Source organism: Hyaena hyaena, unplaced genomic scaffold (assembly GCF_003009895.1).
Source record: "Hyaena hyaena isolate Hyena2069 unplaced genomic scaffold, ASM300989v1 scaffold_418, whole genome shotgun sequence".
Taxonomy (NCBI): Eukaryota; Metazoa; Chordata; class Mammalia; order Carnivora; family Hyaenidae; genus Hyaena; species Hyaena hyaena.
Genome location: NW_024081051.1, coordinates 693534 through 720284, shown reverse-complemented (window position 1 = coordinate 720284; position 26751 = coordinate 693534). Strand labels below are relative to the sequence as shown.

The following is a 26751-nucleotide window of genomic DNA, read 5'->3' as shown; positions in this document are numbered from 1 at the left end:
GAACCGAACTGCAAGATCACAGCCTGAAAGGAAGTCAGACTCTCAACCGACTGAGCCACGCAGGCGCCCCAGCAGTATTTTTCTCAATGTACTTGAGTCCTTAGCAGTTATAAACACGTTTCATATCTTGAAGTACACTGCTTACAAGTTCGCATATGGAGGGGTGGTCTCTCCTGCATGACAAAGCAAGCTTGGAGATCATAGCCTCATCAATTATTTGCTAAGAAATTTTATGTACCTTTGTAATATAAATTTCAGTCACACAGATAAAATGCTTGGATATTCATATTACTTATGGAAATCATTTACAAATGCTGACGTCAATGATGCAAAAAGTATTCCATAGAAGCTTGTATAATTTTATATCCAATGTAAAGTTATTCCTTCTATAGGAGATCATTTTTTACAGACCTTTTTTTGGACCTCATTTGATTTTCACTGATTTTTCCCACTAACACCTTTTTTTTCTTTTCCAGGACCCCACCTTGCATTTAGTTGTCATATGTTGTCAGTCTCTTCCAATCTGATGGTTCCCCTGTCTTCCTTGTCTTTCATGACCTTCACATTTTTGAAGCATTCAGTTCAGTTATTGTGTAGCATTTCGCTCAGTTTGGGTTTGTCTGATGTTTTCTCGTGATAAAGTCATGTATTTGGGGCAAGAAATCTACAGAAGTGATGTTTTGTGTCCTTCTCAGTATATCATGTCAGGGGTACGTGATGTTGACATGTCTTATTCTTGATGATGTTGACCTTGATCTCTTGATCAAGGTGGTATCTGTTGGGTTTCTCCACTATGAAGTTACAATTTTTCCCTTTGTAATAAATATTGTGGGGAGACATTTGGAGACTAGATGCAATATCCTTGGTTGCTCCTCCCTATTGGCTATCAATTTCTTAACATTCCCAAATGGTTTGTGGGGTGCCTAGGTATTGAGTCTAAATAACAAAAGACCTAATTTATAAATATCCATACCATAATATTTAAATATTCTCCAGTTTCTCTCTTCTTTCCTGGTGAGATTTCATACTCTTTCTAACCACGCGAGGAAGGTTAATGGAGTGCAGTGGTCCCCTCCACATTTGAAGGCTTATATACATTTAGGACTTTTATACACAGAGGACAGTCAATGCTCAGGATTTTTTATATATTTACTCGCTTTTTTGTTTGTGTGTTCTATGCATTATTTATGAATTTGAAGAATGGACTTGATGTGATTTATATGCTTCTTTATCTTGTTTGCCATACTGATTCCTTCTAAACACACACACACACACACACACACANTAAAAGATAAAAGACCCAAAACTTTACACATTCTCACAAAAAAAAAAAAAAAAAAAAAAAAAAAAACCTGAAAAAAAAAACGACAGTGGAAGAACAAAAACAGACTAGTACCAAACTCACCAGCACCACTGACGCTAGAAGACAAGAGACAATATTTTCACAATTCTAAGAGCAATTGAATTCCAATGGAGAATTTTATTCAGATGTAAGAGCAAAATAAAGGTATTTTCAGGCACACAGGAAATTTGTTTGCCAAGCACTCCTTCTGCTGATGTCCTCCAAGGGAAAGAGAGAAGGAAGGAGGGAGAGACGGAGGGAGGGAGGAAGGAAGCCAGTCTGTCCTGGGGCCCAATAGCGGAAGTCCTAGCTGGGGGGGGGGGGCACTGAAAGGAAGTCCTCGGATAATGGTTGTACCCCAGGCCCATGGAGCAATCAACCCTAATGGAAACAGGATGTAAGAATGAGTGTCCTAGAAGAAAGCGTATTCCATGTAATAGATAACACACTTGAAGGATTAGATAATTTCAGAATAAGGTAAAGATGTATGTTTATTCTGTCAGTCAGAAAAAAAACAAATGCAGTTAGTTTTTAAAAAGCAAACAACAGTTATATAAAGCAAACTAAATGTTCCTCAAAGGAGCATTAGAAAAGAAGCCCATCTGACACTGACGTTTCTGCTTGGCACAGCACAGGAATGTTAACACTGGAAGCGCTAAGGAAATGTAATCAGAAAACCTACCAAGAAAATGTGATCAGATTCTATTACTTGTCTCTGCCGTGAACATCTATGATTCTAATAGGATAAGGCTTTTCATTGAATTTTGATTTATATAATCAACCCGTAGGCCATTTGCAGAAGACTATTCCAGAACAGGATGTATATGTTATCAGGCTAGACTATATAACAGTAAAATTACAGCAGTCAGATCTTGGGTGATGAAGGAGGAGAGATCAGGTTTGTTTGGTTGCTTGTTTGTTTGTTTGTTTGTTTGTTTAAAAAGGAGCATAAAGACCTAATATCCTACCTTGGGAGATAAATACTGTCTAAAACAAATAGATAAGTACAGACATTATGTAAAGTTATTGAGGTAACCAATTAACCAACCAAAAAATTTTTTAAGTTATCTAAAATTGAGAAGAGAAGGAAGAGGGAGGTATGATAAGAGGGGTGTTATAAGTGAGCTAAATGCTCGTTTGTCATGCTGGGAAGTCTATGAATATAATTTAGAGTTAATACATAATGAAATAGACATATAATTATATTATTTAGAATTATGGAGATTAATTCCAAAAGACCTAAAACACAAATGACTAAAACTACTGTGAAAGACATAGTTACAAAGAGCCACACATTGTATGGCTCTGTCTGGAATGCCCAGAATCAGCAAATTCAGAGAGACAGAGAGTGGACTGGTGGTTGCCGAGGGCTGGGGGGAAGATAAGAGAATTGAAGAATAACAGAGAATATGTACAGGGTTTCTTTTGGGGCTGATGTAAATGTTCTAAGACTGATCTGTGAATACGCTAAAAACTCATGAAGTGCACCCTTTAGAATTGTATGGTATGTAAATCACATCTCAGTAAAACTTACTAAAAAAAAAAAAGTCTGGGATTCTAGGGAAAACGGTTTGAAGGGGCTTCAAAAAGTTAAAATTAGGGGCGCCTGGGTAGCTCAGTCGGATAAGCGTCCGACATCCGCTCCGGTCATGATCTCACAGTTCATGGGTTTGAGCCCGGCATCGGGCTCTGTGCTGACAGCTCAGAGCCTGGAGCTGCTTCGGATTCTTTGTCTCCCTCTTTCTCTGACCCTCCTCTGCTCACACTGCCTCTCTCTCTCTCAGAAATAAACATTAAAAAAATTTTTTTAAGTTAAAAATAGGGGTGCCTGGGTGGCTTATTAGGTTAAGCATCTGACTTTTGGCTTTGGCTCAGATCATGATCTTGAAGTTTGTGAATTCGAGCCCTGAATTGGTCTGCACTCACAGTGCAGAGCCTGCTTGGAATTCTGTCTCTCTCTCTCTCTCTCTCTCTCTGCCCTTCCCCCACTTGCTGTCTATCTCTGTCTCAAAATAAATAAAAATACATATTTTAAAATGTCAAAAATAGAATTCCCAGCAATCCCCACTTCTGGATATATTTCCAAAGGAATTGAAAACGGTCTCTAAGATGTATTTGCACACCTATGTTCATTACAGCATTATTCACGGTAGCTGAGAGGTGGAAGCAACCTAAATGTCCGTCGATGGATGAATGAAGAAAGAAAATGTGGTACATCCATGCAACAGAATATTATTCAGCCTTAAAAAGAATGAAGTCCTGTCCTAGGCTAAGACACGGATGAAACTTGAGGATACAATGAATGAAACAAGCAAGTCGCAAAAAGACAAATAAGGTACGAATCCACTTATTTGAAGTACTTTCTGTAATCAGACCCATAGATAACAGGAAGCAGAACTGAATGGCCGTTACCAGGAGCTGGAGAGAGTGAAGAAGAGAGGTGTTCAATGAGTGTAGCGTTTCAGTTCCACAAGATGAAAAAATTCCAGAGATCTTACTCAACAAGGTGCACATGGTTAACACTACTGGAGTGTACACTTAAAAATGATTAAGATGGTAAATTTTGTGGTATGTGTTTTTTACACACACACACACACACACACACACATACACACACAGTCTGGGGACTGGACCAGAGGTAGGAACCGAAGACTTTGCCTTTTCTTTGTAAGCTGTTCTGTACTGTTTGATGGGTTTTGCTTTTTTATTTCTTTCTTTCTTTATTTTTGAGAGAGAGAGAGTGAGAGCAGGTGCTCACAAGCAGGGGAGGCGCAGAGAGGGGGGGACAGAGGATCTGAAGTGGGCCCTGTGGTGACAGCAGCAAGCCTGATGGGCTCAAACTCATGAACCGAACTGCAAGATCACAGCCTGAAAGGAAGTCAGACTCTCAACCGACTGAGCCACGCAGGCGCCCCAGCAGTATTTTTCTCAATGTACTTGAGTCCTTAGCAGTTATAAACACGTTTCATATCTTGAAGTACACTGCTTACAAGTTCGCATATGGAGGGGTGGTCTCTCCTGCATGACAAAGCAAGCTTGGAGATCATAGCCTCATCAATTATTTGCTAAGAAATTTTATGTACCTTTGTAATATAAATTTCAGTCACACAGATAAAATGCTTGGATATTCATATTACTTATGGAAATCATTTACAAATGCTGACGTCAATGATGCAAAAAGTATTCCATAGAAGCTTGTATAATTTTATATCCAATGTAAAGTTATTCCTTCTATAGGAGATCATTTTTTACAGACCTTTTTTTGGACCTCATTTGATTTTCACTGATTTTTCCCACTAACACCTTTTTTTTCTTTTCCAGGACCCCACCTTGCATTTAGTTGTCATATGTTGTCAGTCTCTTCCAATCTGATGGTTCCCCTGTCTTCCTTGTCTTTCATGACCTTCACATTTTTGAAGCATTCAGTTCAGTTATTGTGTAGCATTTCGCTCAGTTTGGGTTTGTCTGATGTTTTCTCGTGATAAAGTCATGTATTTGGGGCAAGAAATCTACAGAAGTGATGTTTTGTGTCCTTCTCAGTATATCATGTCAGGGGTACGTGATGTTGACATGTCTTATTCTTGATGATGTTGACCTTGATCTCTTGATCAAGGTGGTATCTGTTGGGTTTCTCCACTATGAAGTTACAATTTTTCCCTTTGTAATAAATATTGTGGGGAGACATTTGGAGACTAGATGCAATATCCTTGGTTGCTCCTCCCTATTGGCTATCAATTTCTTAACATTCCCAAATGGTTTGTGGGGTGCCTAGGTATTGAGTCTAAATAACAAAAGACCTAATTTATAAATATCCATACCATAATATTTAAATATTCTCCAGTTTCTCTCTTCTTTCCTGGTGAGATTTCATACTCTTTCTAACCACGCGAGGAAGGTTAATGGAGTGCAGTGGTCCCCTCCACATTTGAAGGCTTATATACATTTAGGACTTTTATACACAGAGGACAGTCAATGCTCAGGATTTTTTATATATTTACTCGCTTTTTTGTTTGTGTGTTCTATGCATTATTTATGAATTTGAAGAATGGACTTGATGTGATTTATATGCTTCTTTATCTTGTTTGCCATACTGATTCCTTCTAAACACACACACACACACACACACACACACACACACACACACACATTATCTCATGCTAGCAAGATTCAGTTAAATGTGTTACCCCCTTCAACTAATATTAAGAAAGGATCTGAGCTTCTCAGTCACCATCATATAAGCCAATATCCTAGCCTTCTGACTGCCTGTGGTGGGCAGCAGAATGCCCTCCATGTCCATGTCCAAATCCCCAGAATATGAGTGAATATGCTGTGTTGAAGGGCAGGAAGGACTTTGCAGGTGTGATTATGTTGAGGATCCTGAGATGGGAAGATTCTCCTGGATCACCCAGGTTGACCCAGTGGAATCATAAGGGTCTTTATAAGAGGAAAGCAGGAAGGTCAGAGTCAGAGAAGGACACGTGACGAGAGAAGCAGAGGTCAAAGAGAGAGAGAAAGGGTTGAAGATGCCCCGTGCTGCAGGCTTTGAGGATAGACGAGGGGCCACACAACAGGGAAAGCAGGCAACCCCTGGTAGCCAGGAAAGGCAAGGAAGTAGATTCTATTCTAGAACCTTCAGAAGGAACTTGGCTTTGCCAGCACCTGGATTTTAGCCCCATGCAACTCTTGTTGGACTTCTGACCTCTAGAACTGTAATAAATGTGTATTATTTTAAGTCACTGAGTCTGTGGTAATTTGTTATAACAGCAATAAGAAAACAATACACCACCTCAAAGAAATAAATGATCTGTCCCCTTTTTTTTGCCAGTATTATAGATTTGAGTGATATAAAATGTAAAAGATAAATTAAGTGATGTGTTCTAGAAATAACTTGCATTTTTAAGATCTGTGCCATCCATGGTATTTGGAGAGATGATATGTCTTTATTAATTCTAGAAAAGAAAATTGAAAAATTATGTCTGAGTAAATCACATGTCAAAAGTATATATTTACTAACAGTGAGTTCCCAGACTCCACCACTTACATATTATTTTAAAATGTGTAGTAATGAAGTTTGACATATTCTGGGTTTGTGTAATTAAACCTGAAGTAAATAAATGGCACATTCGTGTCTGTATTTCTGGTATCAGACGATAAATAAGTTGTAATGTTGTTGGCACGTAAACCAATAATGCATGAGACATTCCATCCAGTTTGGGATAATTTCTTTTTTTTTTTTTTAATTTTTTTAAATGTTTTATTTATTTCTAGGAGAGAGAAAGAGAGAGAGACAGCGTGAGCAGGGGAGGGTCAGAGAGAGAGGGAGTCACAGACTGAAACAGGCTCCAGGCTCTGAGCTGGCAGTCAGCACAGAGCCTGACGCGGGGCTTGAGCCCACGAACCGCGAGATCATGACCTAAGTGAAAGTCGGACGCTTAACCGACTAAGCCACCCAGGCGCCCCAAGTTTGGGATAATTTCTGAAAGCCACTACTCATGAGTTTTTTTTTTTTAAATAGTGAAAAGAATATATGGGGAATTAAAAGGATCTCTGCTTCCTTTTTTATTTTGATATGTCCCAGGGATTTTATATTAATAATTGGAAGGACTGTTTCCAGAATAAATTGCGTGAACGCTTTCTGAAGTAATGACATTCCAGATAATGACCAGCTTTGAGCATCTACAGCTGGGCACATGGAATGCTTTAGTTCCCTTTTAAGTGCCTAAGGAAGAAAAAATTTATTTGAGAACAGCAAATATGTTATTTAATTATGTCATTTGGTCTCATAACATGTGGAGGTGAAGAATCATTTGATGGCCTTTATTCCCCACCCCCCCAAAAAAGTGATATGTTTCTTTCTTCATTTGAAGGAAGACAGTTGTGTGCCCCTGGGGTCATGACAGAGAAAGACTGTTCAGCATCCCTAGGTAAGTCCCCCCATGTTCTCTCTTTGCTGGGCTCCCTGAGAGTTCCAGTTCTGGGTTATACCTCCTCATCCTCCCAGGATTTGCCCGTGATCCGACTTCCTTTAACTTTCCAGTCAGCATCTAGTAAACCAGGCTGTGTAGTCAGGATGAAAGAGGAAGCCAAGGAGAAACCAGGACTCAGACCACACCTCGGCCACTCCACCCAGTGTTGTGGGACAAGCCAGTCTTGCACACAGGAGGTGGCTCACGCGTTCGAAATCGCCTACGTGCTGGGAAGAAACTCAGAAGCTTCTGAAAGCTTCTTCCCTTCTCTCAATTTCACAACTAGAGTTTCCTTTGCTTTGTTTAAATAAGTGGCTTCCCCCCCACACACTCTGTTAAAATGCAGATATTCCAAGGAAAAGTAATACTTTAAGCTTATCAGGCACTTATTTCATCATGTGAGTAAGTTACCGTGTTCCTTTCTGAGAGTAGATTTTGCTGGAGAGAGAGAATATGAAGACCTCAACAGGTAAGGAACAGGAGGCACTTGTGGGAGGAAAATTTTAAAAGCAGGCTGTCCCTAGAGAATCAACATTTCATAGATTATCCTAAAATAGACCTTTTGTTCAAAGTGTAACGATCTGTTCATTCTTTATCCCTTATCATGTGTAAATCTGGGCACTGATTTCTCCACCTGCATGACCACCGTCTCCCCATCATCTTCACATTCCCTAGCGCCCCCCACCCCCACCCCAGGTAAGGATGTAACTCAGTAGCTGCCAGTACAGATGTCCACACTCGCAATGCAGTTTGGGGAAATAGAGGTACCCGCTTTGCTCTAAAGAAAACAGGTCAAAGAAATCTTTCAAATGTTTTCACTAAACTTAATGTATATTAAATATGTTTAAAATTTTATGTAAATACATGAAGGCATATGTAAAAATGCTTAAAAATATTAAAAATAAATATTATCCTTTCACACCCACTAGGATGGCTATAATCAAAAAGATAATAACAAGGGTTAGTGAGGACGTGGGGAAATTTGAACCCTAATCCACTGGTGGTGGGGTTGTGAAAGGGTGCATCTGTTTTGGAAAACAGTCTGGTTATTCCTTAAATGGCTGAATATAGAGTTACCATATGACCAGCAATTCCATTCTGAGGTGTGAGCAAAGAAATAAATGAGAATATACATCCACACAAAAGCTCGTACACTTAATTTTCATCACAGCAAAAAATTCATAATTGCAAAAATGTGGAAAGAACCCCAATGTCCACCTAATAATCTTATAATATATATATACACACACACATAAAGATACATATACATAAATAGCACCCAAGAGAATACATCTATAACCTTATTATTTATATATATACATATACGTATATGTACATACACATTTTAAAAATATATACATTTATGGTTTTTAATGTGGTAAGAGACTGATCCACATCATTATAAGAATGAGTCTGTCAGTCACACAGCAAATATCTGTTGAGCATTTACTAAGCGCCAGACATTGTGCTTATAGTGGGGGACACGGATGAGAAGTCAGCATTTGTGATAATGATTTAAATCATAAATAATTACCTCCCAACAGTGACAATAATCTCTCTGCCCCACAATAAACCTAATACCACGATCCAGCCTCTACTGTGGAAGAACTTTCATGAAGAAAATAAACCCAGTTTTAGAGGAGAAATCTCTTTCTGGCAAGAGAGGAAAAGAAAACTCAGCAAGGGAAGGTGACTTGCTCAAGGTCACACAGGTGATGCCATTGAACCAACAACTCTCTTGAATCAGCTGTGAGGCTCTTGAAACAATGGGAGTGTACCGCTCCCCGACCCACAGAAGAGGCGCAAGGAACATTCTATGTTGTTGTCTAGGTCTTTCTAATTAGTGTAAGGAACAACAATAGTCCAGCTCCTGACCCCACACGGGGATGCTGCCTTGTGTTTACCATGCTGTTCCCCACCCACTCTCCAGGCTGTGCCCTCACAACCCAGGCACCCACACCCTGAATGGTGAGTCTGTCATTCCCCTGCGTTTAGAAAGAATTTGACCAGATATAAATACTAACAGCTAAAGCTGTTTGGGAATGTTCTAAAGAGAGGCATTTTAAAGAAGAAGAAATCATTTTCTTTCTGAAAAAAACGTTTAGTGTTTATTTTTTTGAGAGAGAGAGAGGAAGACACAAAATCCTAATCCGGCTCCAGGCTCTCAGCACAGAGCCCGATGCGGGGCTCAAACCCACGAACCGTGAGTTCATGACCTGAGCCGAAGTCGGACGCTCAGCCAACTGAGCCACCCAGGTGCCCCAAGGAAATAATCTTCTAATATTTGTACATTTTCCCCGCATTGCCCAACAGGCACATCACAACACAATAGTGCTCGGAGCCGGGTGTAAGGCCCTCCTTTCCAGCAGAAATGGCGTGGGCTGGGACTCCAGACAAACACCTCGGAATGCATTTGAACCAGTTGCTGGTTCTCTTTTCCAGGCACCTGTCATACAAATGGCCTTTTGTATATTTTTATATTGCAAATTCCTCCTTCCCCCACCCCTTGCCATTTCCCGGAATCTCTCTTCTCAGATAGGTGGCCATGGACCCACTTTTGTTTTTTATTCCTAAAGTCTTTCCCTTAACCATTAACTATTAGCATCTCCACCTTGGTTCTAGGTGCTTTATAGGAAAACTTCTACTCAATTTTCCTCTGAGATGAAATTGAAAGGTCTTTATGGCCAAGCAATCTGAGGGACAGAGCTGGAGAAAATGACACTATTCCTCCATAAAGTTCACAAGCTGCCTTTTCAAGGCAGTGTTCTTACTAGAATAGAGCATTACAGAACTCTGTGCTGTTTAAGTGCTTTGGTAAGTAGAAAATAAGGAAGACTCTAAGTCTGGATGACTTTCCCTGCTGCCATTTTGTGCTGATCTCATGATCTCATTGTTACCACTAACATCCACTTCTCCCCAGAAGTTTTCATAAGGCCCGTCCCCCAAGGCCAAGCCATGGTTCTGTTTCTCAAGGACCAGTCTGCCAGTTCTACACATTCAGAATCTAGACTTGGTGCCCTTTGAGGAGTATCATGGGCTCAATGGTGCCTCCATCCTTCTCCCAAAGATATACCCTCTTAGACCCTATGAATGTGACCTTGTTTGGAAAAAATGTCTTTGCAGGTGGAATAAAGAATCTGGAGATGAGATCATCTTGCTTTAGAGTGGGCCCTGAATCCAGTGACAAGTGTCCTAATAAGAAAAGAAAAGGAGAGAAGACATGGAGAAGAGGCCAGGTAAAGCCAGTGGTAGAGACTGGAGCAAAGCCTCCATTAGCCAAGAAACACCTGGGGCCACCGGAAGCTGGGAGAGGCAAGGAAGGACCCTCCCCGAGAGCCTTCCCTGGGAGCGCACTGTCAACACCTTGATTTCGAACTCCCCGCCTCCAGAGCTGGGAGAGAACCCATCTGTTATTTGTCAGCTGTGTGGTAATGTGTTATGGTGGCCTCGGAAAACCAACGCACAGAGGGCTGAGAGGAAGGGAGAGGTACAGAGAGGCTGGCGGAGCGTCACTGTCTCCTGAGACCCAGCGGAAGTCAGGGAAGCCCCCAGGGCTGTTATTCCCTTATATACACAAATGCCAAGGAGGGTCAGGTGAGAAACGCCTGGCCTCCAAGTCCAGTCCATCCCAGAGATTCTAGTGGATTCTAGGGATTTGCTGATCTATCTCAGGATCAGTAGAGCTTATCTCTTGCACCCCTTTCGTTTGTTGTCCATTCATGCTTCCCCATCTCGCGTACCTTGCCCCTTTGTGCCATGCTGAGAAGATAACTCACACTCTGTGAGTGCAAGGCTGTTTGCCCACAGTGCCTGTGGCTGCCACAGTAGTTTGTACTTAGAGGTGGTAGATAAGCAATGGCTGGATGAAGGCTTCAATAGAAACTGGGAGAAACAGCATTTGCCTCACAACTAGGAAAACGTCAGCTGCACCCCATCCACAGAGCTCCTGATTCAGTAGATCTGGGATGGGGCTCGAGAATTAACATTGTCACAGGTTTCTAGGTGTTGCTCACTCTGGTCTGGGGACCCCACTTGGAGAACCAGCAGCCTACAGCCAGAATGGCTTTCCAGTGGCTCAGGATTCCAAGCTTCAGGAGCTCAACGGAAACACCACCCCGCAGAGAAAACTCTGGTCCAGATACAGGATCGCAAGCTTCAGCTTCCCCCCGGGGCTTATCGGAGGGCAGGATCACAGCTGTGGACATGCCTCCAGCTCCTGCAGAGGGAGCGTCCCGTCCCTCAGTCCCTGATGCATTTTTTACACTCGGTGCAGCCCCCTCTAGCCTGCGGGCTTCTAGTTAACGTCAGCTGCTGCCCTGGGAGTATCAATTAAGCCACCACCTGAAGAGGTTTCTCCTCCTGGAGCCCCGGGGAGGAAAGCCCTAGAAGCGAGGGAGCTGCCCCAGGGTGAGGGGTGTCTTCCCACACCATAGTCTTCCAGCGGGGGGGGGGGGGGGGGGGCGGCATTGCCAAGGCTCAAAAGAGAATAGAGACCGGTGAGTGGATGCACTAAATGTGTGTGCGCACGACAGAGGTCCTTCAGCTTTGGAAGGAAATTCTGACATGCGCACCAACGCGGAGGGAGCCTGAAGACCTTGTTAACAAGTGGAAGAAGCCAGACCAGAACACAAACCACGTATGATGCCACCTACATGTGGTCCTTAGAGCCCTAAAATTCCAGAAAACGGAAAGGAGAACGGTGGCCCCCAGGGCAGGGAGGGAGAGCAGAGAGGAAGTGTTCAGTGGGCACAGAGCTGCAGGCTGGCATCGCGACGGAGTCCCGGAAATGGGTGGTGGTGACGGCTGCGCTGAGGTGTGAGCGTGCCATTCGGTGCACACTTACCAGGCAACGTGTGCGTTTTATGTTATGTGAATGTGACCATGATTTTTGAAAAGTGGAAACTCCCTTCGTTTGCCACCTTCATGTTCTTCTCAGCATCGGCAAAGCACAACCCCGCTCCCCTGCAAGTCGGACAGGGAACCCGAAAAAGGACCTGGACATAGTGGCTGTATTGTTTGCGTTCTTGTGATTCTTGAAGAAGGGTAACGTGGAGCCTTCCGGAACTGCTTTGGCCGGTTCACCTGGCAGGTAAAGCCCCGCATACGCGCATGTGCACACGTACACCTGACTAGGGTTGCACCCGGCTCTGCTTCCCCGCACAGAAGCCGGGTTCTCCCAGCTCAGTGGTCTCCAAAGCAGGGTCCCCTGTGCATCACCCCATAAGTTGCTGGAAATGCACATTCTCGCCCCCCCCGCCCCCCCCGCCCAGACCTCCTGAGCCAGCCCACGCGGGGTGAGGGAGGGAGCCTGCATGGTCACAGGGCCTCCCAGGGGCTCAGGTGGGCGCTGACTTTGGGGCCCAGGTCTCGCACAAGTCTGTCGCCCGCCCCCAAAGGCCTAGGGCGGGGACAATGGACAGGTAGAGGCTCGGCTGGGGCTCAAGGGGCGCTAACCTCTGCTCCCTGCGGTTCCACCGCCTCGGGGGTGGAGCCTGGCCGCCCCGCCTGCACACCTCCCCGGCACAGGTGGCTGGGCAGGGCCTGGACACAAAGTCATAAGAGCAACACCTAAAAAAAAAAAGTCCTCTCGCCGGGACTCCCCGCTCGCCAGTCGCAGGGAGCCCTAGGAATCGCCACCATGGGTATGTCGCGGGGCCGGGACCGGGGTCGTCGGGGCGCAGAGTGGAGCCCGGGGCGCTGGGACTGCGGGGCGGGGGCGCCGCAGGGGGGCCGGGGGTGCTGGGGGGTCCCCGCTGTGGCCGGCGGCCCTGCGCGCGGAGCCGGGAGGGCAGGCACCGCGGACGGGCGGGCGCGCGGCTGGAACGCGGCGCCCGGGCAGGAAGCGGGGCCCCGCGGGCTCCGGGGGAGGCGCCGGCTCCGCGTCTCCGCGCGGGGACAGAGGTGCCCGAGGCCCCCGGACTCAGAGGCCGGGAGAACGAATGCTGGGAGCTCCCCGGCCCCCCGTTGGCTGGCTCGTGTGCCCCCAGCGCCCGGGCTGGAGACGGGCCGGGCGCGTGCGGGTGTCCGCGGGGCCCCAGAAGCTCCGAGTCTCCGGTGGGCGCTCAGCGGCCGCCTTCGCGTGCCCCTCGCCGCTGGCCGGCCGGGTGGCCCCGGACCTCCAGTGGGGGCTGGATCAGCCCTTGGTGGCCCTAATCGTCCACAGCTTACTGCCCCGAGGATTTTGCATCAGGAAATTAAACTCCTTGGGCTTCGACGCCCTCTGCCCTCGGGGGTATCCGTGCCGCCCGGCGGTGGTGCCGGGTGGTGTTAGAGCGCAGTCCTCGGTGCGCGGCGCTCAGCGGCTCGAATTAACGTCGCTGCACCGCACCGTGTGGCCGCCCTGAAGCGGCGCTGAGTGTTCGCTCGCGGGACTTCTAGCTGTAAACCCCTGTGCCTTTTCCAGAAAGATGCCCCAGCCCCCTCCGGGGTGGAGGCGCCGGCGGTGTGCGCTTGACAGCCCCGCCGACTCTTGGGCTGCGGTTCCGACCCCTCCCCACACATCATTCGCTCGTGATCCTCTGCGTGGCTTCTCTGGGAGCCGCTCTGAGGATGGACAGACTTGGTTTTCAGATTCCAAACACCTTGGCAGCATCTGTGTTGTTAGAATGTTCCTGAAATAGCTCCAGTCCCGCTGGCCGTCAGCAGCCTGACCGTCGGTGAGCAAACAGAGGCAGCTTCTCAAGTGTAGTCCCTGATGAACGGATTCCTTCCGGTTTGCAAACTGGTCCTTCGGTAGTGCCTTCGGTTGTTTTTTTTTTTTGGGGGGGGGGTTTGCTTTTGTGGGTTTCTTTGGTTTGTTGGTGTTGTTGTCGTTTGGGGTTTTTTTGTTTGCATTTTTGGTTTGTTTCTTTGGGGTTTTTTTTGCAGCTGAGGTTGGCATAGCACGTGAGTAGCAGTATATCCAGACACCAGTTTATTATGTTTATGTTTATTCAAGTCCTAAAGTTGCAATATCTAAGTTTAGTTAGTAAAACAAATGATTTTTAAAGTTTTTTTTTAAAAAAAGGTTTAGTTGTTTATTTTGAGAGAGAGAGAACGAGAGCAGGGAAGGAGCAGAGAGAGGGAGAGACAGAGAATCCCAAGCAGGCTCCACACTATTAGCGCCAAACCAGACAGGGGTTCTCACCAACCGTGAGATCGTGACCTGAGCTTAAATCAAGAGTCGGTTGCTTCCCCGACGGAGCCACCCAGCCTCCCCTAAAGGGCTTCTAATCAAAGGTAGCAGTAACTTTTCTTGAGAACTGATCTTTAGCACTGAGATGTTGCCTTCAAGCCCTCATGACTGAACGGGCAGTACCTGGGACTCTGGGTGATCACGGCGGGGGGTAAGGAAGCAAGACAACGAGTCTTAGAGACACGCTTGCTTCTGGCTGATTCTGTCCCATTGACTGGAACTAATTTTCATACCAGCTTCTTCTATGGGGCTTGGGAACGGGGAGCAAAAGTTGGGGTGGAATAGGAATGTGAGGGATGCGATCGGAGTCAGATGTCCCATGTGTTAGACTCAGCAACACATCAAGGAGAATCCACAAGACTAAACCGGATAAAGAGTTGCTTCGGCCGTGAAGGTGCGGAGCTAAACCTGGCTGTGGTATTCAGTTAGAATCATGAGCTGCAAGGCCTGTGCTCTAATGAGGGGTTTTCCTGCAAAGGACCTGATAATAAATACTTTTGGCTTTGGGGAGCAGCACCGTCTCTGTGTCAACACTCAACTCTGCCCTTGTAACACACAATACGTAAACACATGCGCAGAGCTGGGTTCCAATAAAACTTTATTTATGGCCACAGCAATTTGAATTTTATGTAATTCTCATGTGTCACAAAATAAGTTTGTTTTGTTTTTGTTTGTCTGTTTTGAGAGCGTGTGAGCAGGGGAGAGGAGCAGAGGAAGACAGAGAGAGAGAGAGAGAGAGAGAGAGAGAGAGAGAATCCCAAGCAGACTCCATGCTTAGCAGAAGACTGACACAGAGCACAGGACACATGACCCTGGGGTCACGACCCGAGCAGAAATCAAGAGCCAGATGGGGACAGAGGATCCAAACCCTGACTGAGCCACCCAGGTGCCCCACAAAATAGTTTTTAAAAATTGTTTTTCCGTCATTTAAAAACATAGAAATCATTCTTAGCTTGCAAGCTATAGAAAAGCAGATGGTGGGGCCAGATTTGGCCCATGAGCAATTTCTCCTTCCCTTGCCTTTAAAAAAAAAAAAAATTTAATAATTTTTTTTAATGTTTATCTTTGAGAGAGAGAGACAGAGTGTGAGCAGGGGAGGGGCAGAGAGGGAGACACAGCATCTGAAGCAGGCTCCGGGCTCTGAGCTGTCAGCACAGAGCCCGACGCAGGGCTCCAGCCCACAAACTCTGGGATCGTGACCTGAGCTGATGTCAGACACTTAACTGACTGAGCCACCCAGGCTCCCCTCACCTACCCTTGCTCTAAAGTCTGGGGGTGCTTGTCAGAGTCAGGGATGGAGAGGAGGCCAGTTTCTCAAGAGCTGTCGTGTAGAGTTAGGCTTCCAGATGGCAGAGAGCCTCTCAGGTAAGGCTTCTGTGGGGCTAGGGCTGCTTTTGCTGAAGGTTTCGAATATCCTCTCTCTCCCCTCTCACCCGGTTCCCTCTCTTACCCAGAGTTGAGCAAGAGTCTGCACTAAAGTTGCCGCTCTTACACATTACTTCCCATACTTTGGTCCTGGATCCTGCCGTCATTTGCCACATATCTGACTTTGAAAGTGAAGCATGGAGAGGCTCCAGGTTCTATGAAGCAAGCTCCCGCCTCCCTCCACCAGGGCCTCCAGACTGTTTCGAGGAATTCACTCACTTAATGAAGGAGAGTGGTTATATTCCTGTCCCCCCCACCTCGGCCTCCTGCTGGCCTTGCGGGATTCTGATGAGTTTTTCCAGTCAGCCTCCGGCCTCAGCACAAAATGATGGACTGGTTTTGAAGGCACCACAAACCTGGCCACGTAAAAGTTCTCACGCTTTCCTGTTTCTTTCTAGAAGTTCTTGCGTAAATCAAAGAACAGTGCTGAAGTCCCAGGGAAGCTGGAAACCCTGTAAGTGTCTAGGCTGTAAGTGTCCAGCCGGAGTTGCTACCGAAGGGGGCCCTGGGCATCTGACCCTTGGGAGAATTGTCTTCCCCTCAGACAACGAGAGAGCTTTTTTTTTTTTTTTAATGTTTATTTATTTTTGAGAAAGAGCATGAATGGGAAGGGGCAGAGAGAGAGATGAGGACAGAGGATCCAAAGCAGGGTCTGCACTGACAGCAGTGAGCCCGATGCAGGGCTCGAACTCACGAACTGCAAACTCACCAACAGTGAGATCATGACCTGAGCCGAGGTCGGACGCTCAACCAACTGAGCCACCCAGGTGCCCCAGAACTTTTGACCCTGGATTCTTTGAGGCTGACGTTACTGTAGGTCAGTGGCATTAGCCGGTACTTTATGTCAGGATCATCGAGTGAGGGCTTAACCCAACAGTTTGCTGGGCCACCTCTCGAGTCTCTGCTTTAGTGGGTCTGGGCCAGCGCTCAAGGACTAGTGTTTACCAGTTTCCCAGGGGCCGCTGCTGCTGGTCCCAAGACCCTGCTTGGAGAACCGCTGCTCTAAATGACTCTAAATGACAGGGTTTTTTCCATGACCCTCACCCACGGCCAAATATTGCTCCTGTGCCCCCAGATGAGATCGTGGCAACAGTATCTAGTGCAGTCTATCCCCTGGCTCCCCCGTGATGATCAACTTTGCAGTAAATCAGTAGCTAGAACTTGAAAATTTGCTTGCACAGACTGAGAAGATAGGGTAGAAATGAGCAGGAGCAAAGAATGCATGTGGTCCAGCTATGTCTCGTGGCGGCGGGGGGGGTGGGGGGTGGCTAAATCACTTACTTATCCGGGTGTTTACCACCCATCATGAAGAAACTCATATCCTCAGGGCCAGGAACATAGGCTTACAAATGACACTTTTCCACACTGAGGGATAACGGAGGAAAATGAAGTTATCAGGAGAGAAAACCATGGCTAATGTTGTCTTGTCAAAGTTGGAGGATCCTCCACCTCAATGCTAAATTTTTGCCTCATCCTTCCCACCACTACAAAATGGCCTGAGTGGAATTATTCCAGGTTTGATTTATTTGGATTTTTTGATTAATAATTTTCCTGCTGCCCTTTGAATTTTTGAGGAATAGGGAGCACCCTGAGGGCTCACCAGTTGGTTCGTGAGAGGAACAGCTGTCTATTCTCCAGGGTCGAGCTGCTCACAACAGGAGCCATGGTGGCACCGTAGGGATGGACCTTCCTGGGCGCAGCTGCCCTCGGACACAATGGCATCTTGACCTTGGCAGGAGAGAAAGTGGGCAGGTGCCTCGGGTGAACTATGATAAGGAAATAAAAACAAGGGTGGACTCAGAGGAACATTCCACATTCTTCCATGATGATAGTGAAAGAATAGAAGCAGTATTATTGGGAGATGAATGAGAACCACTGACTCATAATCCTAGGGTTGCAACATAGAGGACCCAGGAACCTCTGTTTTGTAACCTCGTCTCTTGGTTTCAGAGGCTGGGAATGCATCACTGAGGAAACATGGATGGCGCGGTCATCTCAGGGATGATGGGAACATGGCTGCCTCAGCTGGCCGGACTGTGCCTCTGCTCGCTGCTGGGCATGAGTGTGGGTGCAGCTAAGGGGCAGCCTCAGCAGCCGGAAAGCGGTACCCCCAAAGGGAGGGGATAGCGTCTTCCACAGACTTTCTGCGGAAGGAGGAAGGCCTGGTTCCTCTGAGACTGGACACCAGCCAGAGCTTCCCCCCTGGGCTCTTGCGAGGAGCCTGCCCTTGAAGAGAGAGTTTAGAGCCCTGCTATTGCACAGGGATGTGTGACACTGAGCACACCCCCAAAGGAAAATTTGGTTCAAGAATCCAACTTGAGGCTGGAAAATTCACAGGCTGTACTCACAGAAGACCCATTAAAAACTCACAGACTAAGCATTTGCAACCTGTACAATCTGCCTCAAGAGGCAAGCTTCTCTGGTAAGCTCTATCAGGACATATCAGAAGGTACATTCGAGATGTTCTTGGAGAAACAGACCTTTTCCCCAGCGAATCAAAACCTATCCCCTCACACGGTATGTTAGTTTCCTGTGGTTGCTTTAACAAAAGTATCACAAACAAGGTCGTTTAAAACAGCATAAATGGGGGCGCCTGGGTTAAGCGTCCGACTTTCGCTTAGGTCATGATCTCACGGTTCATGAATTCGATCCCCGCGTCGGGCTCTGTGCTGACTGCCAGCTCAGAGTCTGGAGCCTATTTCAGAGTCTGTATCTCCCTCTTTCTCTGACTCTCCCCTGCTCACGCTCTCTCTCTCTCCTAGAAATAAATAAAAATATTAAAAAATAAAAATAAAAAAAATAAAACAGCATAAATGTGTTCTCTCACAGTTCTGGAGGCTGCAAGCCCAAAATCAAGGTGTCTGCAGGACCGTGCTCTCTCTGAAAGTTCTAGAAGAGAATCTGCCCCATGCGGTTCTCTTAGCTCTTGGTGCTGCTGGTAATCCTTAGCGTTCCTTGGTTCTATAGATGCATCACTCGATCCATTTCCAACATGACGTGGTCATTTCCTCCCTGTGTGCCTTCATATCACCTCCCGTCTACTCATATCTGTCTTCACAGATCTGTCTTCTTAGAACACCAGTCCTGTGGGGTTAAGGACCCACCCTTCTCCGACATGACCTCATCCTAACTCATTATATCTGCAAAGACCCCATTTTCTTTTTTTTTTTAAGTTTATTTATTTATGTTGAGAGAGAGAGAGAGAGTGTGTGTGTGTGTGTGTGTGTGTGTGTGAGCAGGGCAGGAACAGAGAGAGAGGGAGGAAGAGAATCCAAGCAGGCTCCCCACTCAGCGCAGATCCTGACACAGGGCTTAAACCCATGAACCGTGAGCCATAATCAAGAGTCAGAGGCTTAACCAGCTGAGCCACCCAGGTGTCCCAAGACCCCATTCGCAGATAAGGTCACATTCTGTGATTCTAGGGAGGACATGAGTTTTGGGGGGCACTATTCACCAAAGTACACATGGTAATAGAAAATGTTCTCTCTGAAAGCTGCGTATCACTTATACGTGACATTGGGTAACAAATATTCTTGGTGTATAAAGATGACTCCACCATGGCCAGCGTCCTCAGCTTGGGTGTCACATGTGATGACTAGTATCTTTCCCCAGCAAGACGGATGCCTCTTCTGGGTATACCTCTAGTCAGTTCCAAACAGCAATCTTGTTAATAACAGAATCAGTGTGTAGAAAATACCCTGCATGTAGACTATTAATCAGAAATGCTCACAGTGATGTCATAGACATTTATCTTAAATTAATTCAAAATTATGTTTGTACGCTGCTCATACTGTACTAGGTACTGTACTATGGATCTGTGAGTAAAGTTTCCAGGCACTGTTTGTTCTTCAACTATGAACGTGATTCCCTTTCCTTTTGTTACTAAGACTGGAAAAAATAAGTCACCTAATACCTTTCTTCTTCTTTTTTTTATTTTGAGAAAAACAGAAACATCACAAGTGGGGAAGGGACAGAGAGGAAGAGGGAGAGAATTCTAAGCAGACTTCACATTGCCTGTGCAGAACTCGACATGGGGCTCAATCCCATGAACTTTGAGATCATGATCTGAGCCAAAATCAAGAGTGAGATGCTCAACCAACTGAGCCACCCAGGTGCCCTTATCACCTAACACTCCAATGGAGATGTGTTAGGTGTTATCTAACAAGGTTAAAATACACATATTACACCCACATTCTACTTCCAAAAATTTCTTAGATTCTTATGATAGGAAGGAAGCATGTGAAGCCTAAATATCAATGGGGCGGAGAGTGGGGGTGGGGAAGAGGCTGTGCTTTCTGTACATCGTTTCACAGCCAAACTTCACACTCACCGTGATCATAAGCATTGTTTCTAGTCACAATTTAACACCTTAAGAGCAAAAGATTTTTGTGTCTAAAATTTAAGATTTCCAAAAGATTAATCAAAAGTAAATAAAATTTAGGATCTCTAAGTCAATTTCCTCCAAAAGAAACTCCCCAAAGACCAGGGGATTCGTTCCTTTTGATTTGGTGACACTCGTGTGCCTTTGGTGTTTTCGCCTATGACGTTATACAGTATTTCAGAGCTGATGCTATGGACCCGTTTCTGTCACCTGTATGGCATGTGCAGTTTGTTCTTGGCCCCCGGGCTCTTGGCTCCTCATAGAGCCTGCTCCAGGGATAGATCTGTCTTATCGCTAGTCTGTGAATAGATCCATTTACTGACTCTCAACAAGAGAGCATTAAATTATTTTGGTGTTTATTTTTGAGAGAGAGAAAGAGAAAGAACCCCTCGCAGGCTCCGCACTGTCAGCATGGAGCCCAACATGGGGCTTGAACCCATGAACTACAAGATCATGACCTGACCTGAGCACAAGTCAGATGTTCAACCGACTGAGCCACCGCAGCGCCCCAGCAGGAAGGCATTTAAAGCAAGCCTCACTCTAAGTTCAGAATGAAGGCTTTTCTTCCAGAATTAAAAACATCCAGGTGTAGATGAAGGGAATATCTAGGAGAACAAGGGCCGCCTTGCTGACACCCAGGAAATTCCCTCACCTGAAGGACTGATGCTGCCCACGCCTGAGGCAGAATGTAGGTTTGGCCCTGGCCCTTTCTGTTTGCATAACAGCTTACTACATACTAACCCCGTGGCACCCTCTGGCCTGGCCGCACCTCCCCTGCACTTGAGAAGTAAACAGTCTCTGAGCACGTCCAAAGGCAGGTGGATTCTGGGCCTGTAGAGATCATTTCTCTCTGAAGGAAAAAGGGAATGGCAGCCAGTGATTCACATCTACGGGTACAGAAACGAGATGCTAAAAGTCACAGGTTATTTATAAAACCATTAGAGGCAGCCACTGTGGGCCCCTTAACACCCATGATTTTAGTTTATTTTTGTAATGTTTATTTGAGAGAGAGCAAGAATGCAAATGAGGGAGGGGCAGAGAGAGAGGGAGACAGAGGATCTGAAGCAGGCTCTGCGCTGCCAGCGGAGAGCCTGACATGGGGCTCAACCTCACAGACCACAAGATCGTGACCTGAGCCAAAGTCAAGAGCCAGACGCTTAGCGAACTGAGCTACCAGGCGCCTCTTAATGCCCATTGATTTTAGACAGTCATGGGTAGAAATCTTCCTAAAAGATAGGCTATCTGTAGCCTACGGCAATAGGATGTACACCACACATGCTGTTACTGGTTTAATTGTGTCCCACTCCCCTCTGCCCAACCCAAATTCCTATGCTGTAGTCCTGACCCCGGAACCTCTGAATGTGACCTTATTTGGAGATAGGGCCTTTGCAGATGTAATTAGTTCAGATGAGGTCATACTTGAGTAAGGCAACCCCCAATCCAATATGACCAGTGTCTTTATATGAACGGGACGTTTGGGTGAGGGAACCACAGGGAGAAGACTGTGAAGATGGCGGCAGTGATCTGGGAAATGCCATCACAGGCCAAAGAACGTCTAAGCTGCCCAGTACCCCCCAGAAGCTGAGGAGAGGCTGGAACAGATTACCCCCATAGCCTCAAAAGGAGTCAACCAGGTGGCGCCTGGGGGGCTCAGTTGGGTAAGCCTCCGACTTCAGCTCAGGTCATGGTCTCATGGTTCTTGAGTTCAAGTCCTTCATCGGGCTCTGTGCTAACAGCTTGGAGCCTGGAATCTGCTTTGGATTCTGTGTCTACCTCTCTCTCTCTGCCCCCTCCCTGCTCATGCTCTGATCTCAAAAATAAATAAACATTAAAAAATTTAAAAAAAAGAGTCACTCAGATCAACACCTTGATCTCAGCCTCCCAGGCCCCGACCGAAAGATGATAAATTTCCTTTGTTTTTAGCTTCTCGGTTTGTAGGACGTTGCTATGGCAGCTGCCCCAAACTAATGCACAGACCGAGAGCTGCCCTCCCTCCCTGCCGACCAGGGGATCCCCAGGCTGGGAACGGAGGTGGTGAAGGCACGTGTCAGACACACAGGACGAGGCGAGAGCAAGGCGAGGCTACCGGATGGTTAAAGATACGCAGCTGTGTGTTACTCAGACAGCGAAGGCAGACGGGCCTCAGGTGCCAGTCCCATGGTCCCTGCCCCACATGAAGGGGCGCCGTGGTTGTGAGGTACCCGGATGCTGAGATGCCGCATGGCCTTAAGAGATCTTCTGCTCAATGTCTGTCATCTCGCCAGCTGGGCGCACGCCTGTGGCCCATGTGGCCTGCGTAGAGACAAGGCCGCCAGCGCTCCCAGACTAAACCGCTCCTTGGCACCATGCCAGAGTCACTTAGTAACCATATACTGTCCCATTAGCCCTGGCTTCTGTTATTTCCAAAGTAGCTTTTGTCAACGTTCCTGGATCTCAGAGGACTGATAACTCATTTGCTTTGAGCAGGCGTAACTTGATTAAACGGGCATTTTGAAAGCCATCACCACTATATTCCGTTTAGGTAGCTATTTACTGATGTGTCTGAGGCAAAATAGATTCCCTCCCAGGGGGAAAGAAAATATTTGTGGAATTGGGCTATTTCTATAAAATAGGGATAGTAGAAGGATGGGCAGGACACCGGTCGGAGATGTGCAAGCTGTACACTGCGTGAAGGCCCCAGCAAGGGAGGCCCCGGGGGCTGGAATGCTTCCCGGACTCTGTCACCATGCAGTGCATCTGCCCAGGGACACTTCCTCTTGGTGGAATGAAGCTGCTGTCCGCTCGTCAAGCCTCCCAGGGCAGCACCGTGTCTGAATGATCACAGTTCTGTGATGTGCACAGACTTGCCGTAGGCACCAGCAGGGGCCCCGAGGTGGGGAAATGTGGCGAAACATCTGCATAAGGAAAATAATCAGCAAGTTGGGCAGGAGCTGGCCTCCAGAAGAACCCCTCCAGAAACTAGCCTGGACTATGGGTGCAAAACTTGTTCTGCAGCTCACCTGATGGTCCGGAATAGCCAATTTAGGAAAACCAGGTGCAAGGCGCCCGGATGCCTCAGTCAGTTAAGCATCCGACTCTTGATTTCGGCTCAAGTCATGATCCCACACTTCATGAGTTCTGGTCCCGCATCGGGCTCATGCTGGCAGCACAGAGCCTACTTGGGACTCTCTCTCTCTGCCCCTCCCCTGCTTGCTCTCTCTTAAAATAAATAAATAAACTTAAAAACAAAAAAAGAAAACAAGACGTCCTTCTCACTCCTTTATCAACGTTGATCAGTTTTTGAAAAAAAAAATCAAACCAGTGGTGCCCTCAAGGTGCTCAAGCCCCTTTCCCTCCCCCCATGTCCCCTGCCCCCTCACCTCAGGTCAACCGCTGTTATGCTGCATGCATATCCTGTGAGGCTCTTTTTGAAGTGGCATTCACTTTATTTCCTCACCAAAAATGGGGGGTGGGGGAAATCATATATATCATATGGCTCTGTAACATATTTTCAGAAGTCAGAACAACTCACTGTCAGGGCAGTTATAAAAAGACTAAAGAGAAATGTAAAAGGGGAGAGACTATCTTGGAGGCCAAGGGGAGAGGTGAGGTGCTAAGTGCCCCACTGGTTGGGGGAGCTCTGAAGGAGCCTGGTGTGGAGAATTAGAAGTCATGTGGCTTGACTGTGGGGTGGGTGGGGAGATGGAAGTCAGATCCCGGAGGGTGGGGGTGTGGCTTGGAAGGCTGTGCTGAGCAGCGGCGCTGACCTCACAGGTTTGGGATTTGCTCCATGTGGGGAAGCCCAGGCTGGTTGGGTGGATGGCAAACTGGAAGGTGAGACAAAGTGTCTGCTTGTCACAGTCATCCCAGTGAACGATGCACGGAGCCAGAGGTACATCAGAGGTGCTGATCACCTGGCCCAGAGCCACCATGTAGGATGCACCCCTCAACCAGACCCCTTCCTTGTCTGCTCCCTGGCATCACTCTGCAGTGGCGAGGGGCTCCCAAACTGTAGCCTATCAGCACCAGGAGGGCTTGAGAGCCCACAGACAGCAAGGCCTTACCCTGGGAGCTCCGATTCGGTAGGTTTGGGATGGACCTGAGACTGTGCTTTTTTTTAAATTATTACTTTTAACATTTATTCAATTTTGGGAGACAGAGGATGAGTGGGGGAGGGGCAGAGAGAAAGGGAGACACAGAATCCAAAACAGGCTCCAGGCTCTGAGCTGTCAGCACAGAGCCCAACGTGGGGCTCGAACTCACGAACCGTGAGATCATGGCCTGAGCTAAAGTCGAACACTTGACTGACTGAGCCACCCAGGTGCCCATTTGATGAGTTCCCAAGTGCTGCTGCTACCGGACCAGACACCACACTTTGAGAACCACTGCAATGGAGACTTAATCACGATCCTTAAACCCCTACAGCTACGTGCATACGGTGCACTGTGGTGCTGCCCATTTGCAAAGCACCTGAATTGAAACTCAGTGTTGCCACTGCGGCTGTGTCTGAGAAAATGACTTTCCTCTGTCCATAACATGTGAATTCCTGTGGCCTCATTTCCCAGGACGATGTCATAGGGACCTTCTTCTTTCGGTCAGCGTGAGCAACCCTGGACGGAACTGCTTCCTCCTTTGAGGGCCCCTCTCGGCCCTGCAGGGCCCCCCATCACAAATTCTTGCCCATCTTTCAATCTTAAGTCAGTCCGTTCCGAACGTCCATCTGCACTACCCAGCTGTCTTCATGGGCTGCAGCAAGTAGCAAAATCAGTTTCATTCCTGTAGATCTGATCTTATCGATCAACTTGCGAAGATGGTGTTAGCCTTTCTAGGTGAAGGAATGGCAGTCCAGAGGTTAAGTGCTTTGACTCTTTAAAGCCACATGATTGGGAAGGATGTCCCCAAATGGAGGCTTAATCTCCTGCCCCCCAAGTCTTCGCCTTCCCACCTGAAAGAACCCAGGGTTGATCAACTTAACTCCTCTTCCTCCTAGTTTATGAAGCTGTGCTGACAGCTCAGAGCCTGGAGCCTGCTTCTGATTCTGTGTCTCCCTCTCTCTCTGCCCCTACCATTAGCACTCGCTCTCGCTCTCGCTCTCTCTCTCTCTCTCTCTCAAAAATAAATAAACTTAAAAAAAAAAAAAGAAATGCTAACTGCAATATACATCCAGCAGATAGCTCTGAATTCAGTAACAGAGGAGGTTAGCAACCTCTGCCCTGCGATAATAAAAGTCCCTCTTTGGAATGCACACTTTCAGAAAAGAACCAGCTTCCTGGGTGATGACTAGGTACTAAGTCTCCGATTTTTACCTGCATGAGCTTAGGAATTTCATTTTCCATAATGTGGTTCGGAGTGTAATGGTGGTTAGAACAAGATCTAAGCTCTCTTTCCTGGAACCTTGTTTATGTTCGAAGTAAGCAAAATCCTTACCATTATAGCTGGTAAACCCTAGGTGCTAAACAGTATTTTGCAACAGAAATTACAGGCACTGCCCCGGCCTGATAAAATCTTTCCTTGCAAACCCAAATCCTGAGAAACACATGGCAGGAATGATTGCAATGAAGCTCCGGGCTGTGTCAGTTGGGTCTGGGTTGTCATACCTCCTTCCTGCTTTTCAGTAAAGCAGGTGTGCAGCCGGTGCTCGGCTCGCTTTGCGGGGTCTTGGGAGACAATGGTAAGAGCATGTTATGCGAAGGGTAAGTAGGCACAGCATCGTATGGTCCAACCGTATGATCCAGAGGCCGTTTCCTCTGGAAGACAGGGCACCACCGCAGTGAAACAGGGCTACAAATACTGCAGGCGGGGCTGTGTGTGTGCTCCCCAAAAGCACGTGTTCCTGAGCAGGTTTTGTATTTCACTGGAGAGGGGCTGTCCCCAGTCTGGGGATGAAAGCTGGCATGTGGGCTACATCAGTCAGGGTCCCATCTGGACACAGACAGCATACTCAAAATAAGGGTGATTATTCACACATACACACACATACACACACACATACACACACACACACACTGTTTAGAAAAGGGTGGGGCCAGGGGCACCTGGGTGGCTCAGTGGGTTAAGTGTCCGACTTTGGCTCAGGTCATGATCTCATGGTCTGTGAGTTCAAGCCCCACATCGGGCTCTGTGCTGACAGCTCAGAGCCTGGAGCCTGCTTCAGATTCTGTGTCTCCCACTCTTTCTGCCCCTCCCCTACTCATGCTCTGTCTCTCTCTCAAAAATAAAACATGAAAAAAAAAAAGGAAAAGAAAAGGGCAGGGTGGGGTGCCTGGGCGGCTCAGTTGGTTGAGCATCGAACTCTTGATTTCGGCTCAGGTCATGATCTCCTGGTTCATGAGTTTGAGCCCTGCATCGGGCTCTGCACTGAGAATCCCTGCTTGGGAATCTCTCTCTCTCTCTGCCCCTCACCCACTCTCCCCCGCCCCAAAATAAAAAAATAAACTTATTTTTAAAAATTTTTAAGGTTTGTTCATTTTTCAGATACAGAGAC

The 26751-nt window shown here is 46.8% G+C and overlaps 1 protein-coding gene across 1 annotated transcript in view; it reads left to right on the top strand.

Moving 5' to 3' along the window:
* Positions 1 to 12900: 12900 nt before the first annotated feature.
* Positions 12901 to 26751, top strand: part of SLC15A1 (solute carrier family 15 member 1) — a 55511-nt gene continuing 41660 nt past the window's right edge. Inside the window, exon 1 of the mRNA XM_039252530.1 lies at positions 12901 to 12950. Coding sequence (XP_039108461.1) covers positions 12947 to 12950 — 4 coding nt within the window. The 5' untranslated portion in view covers positions 12901 to 12946. The remainder of the gene's footprint in view (positions 12951 to 26751) is intronic.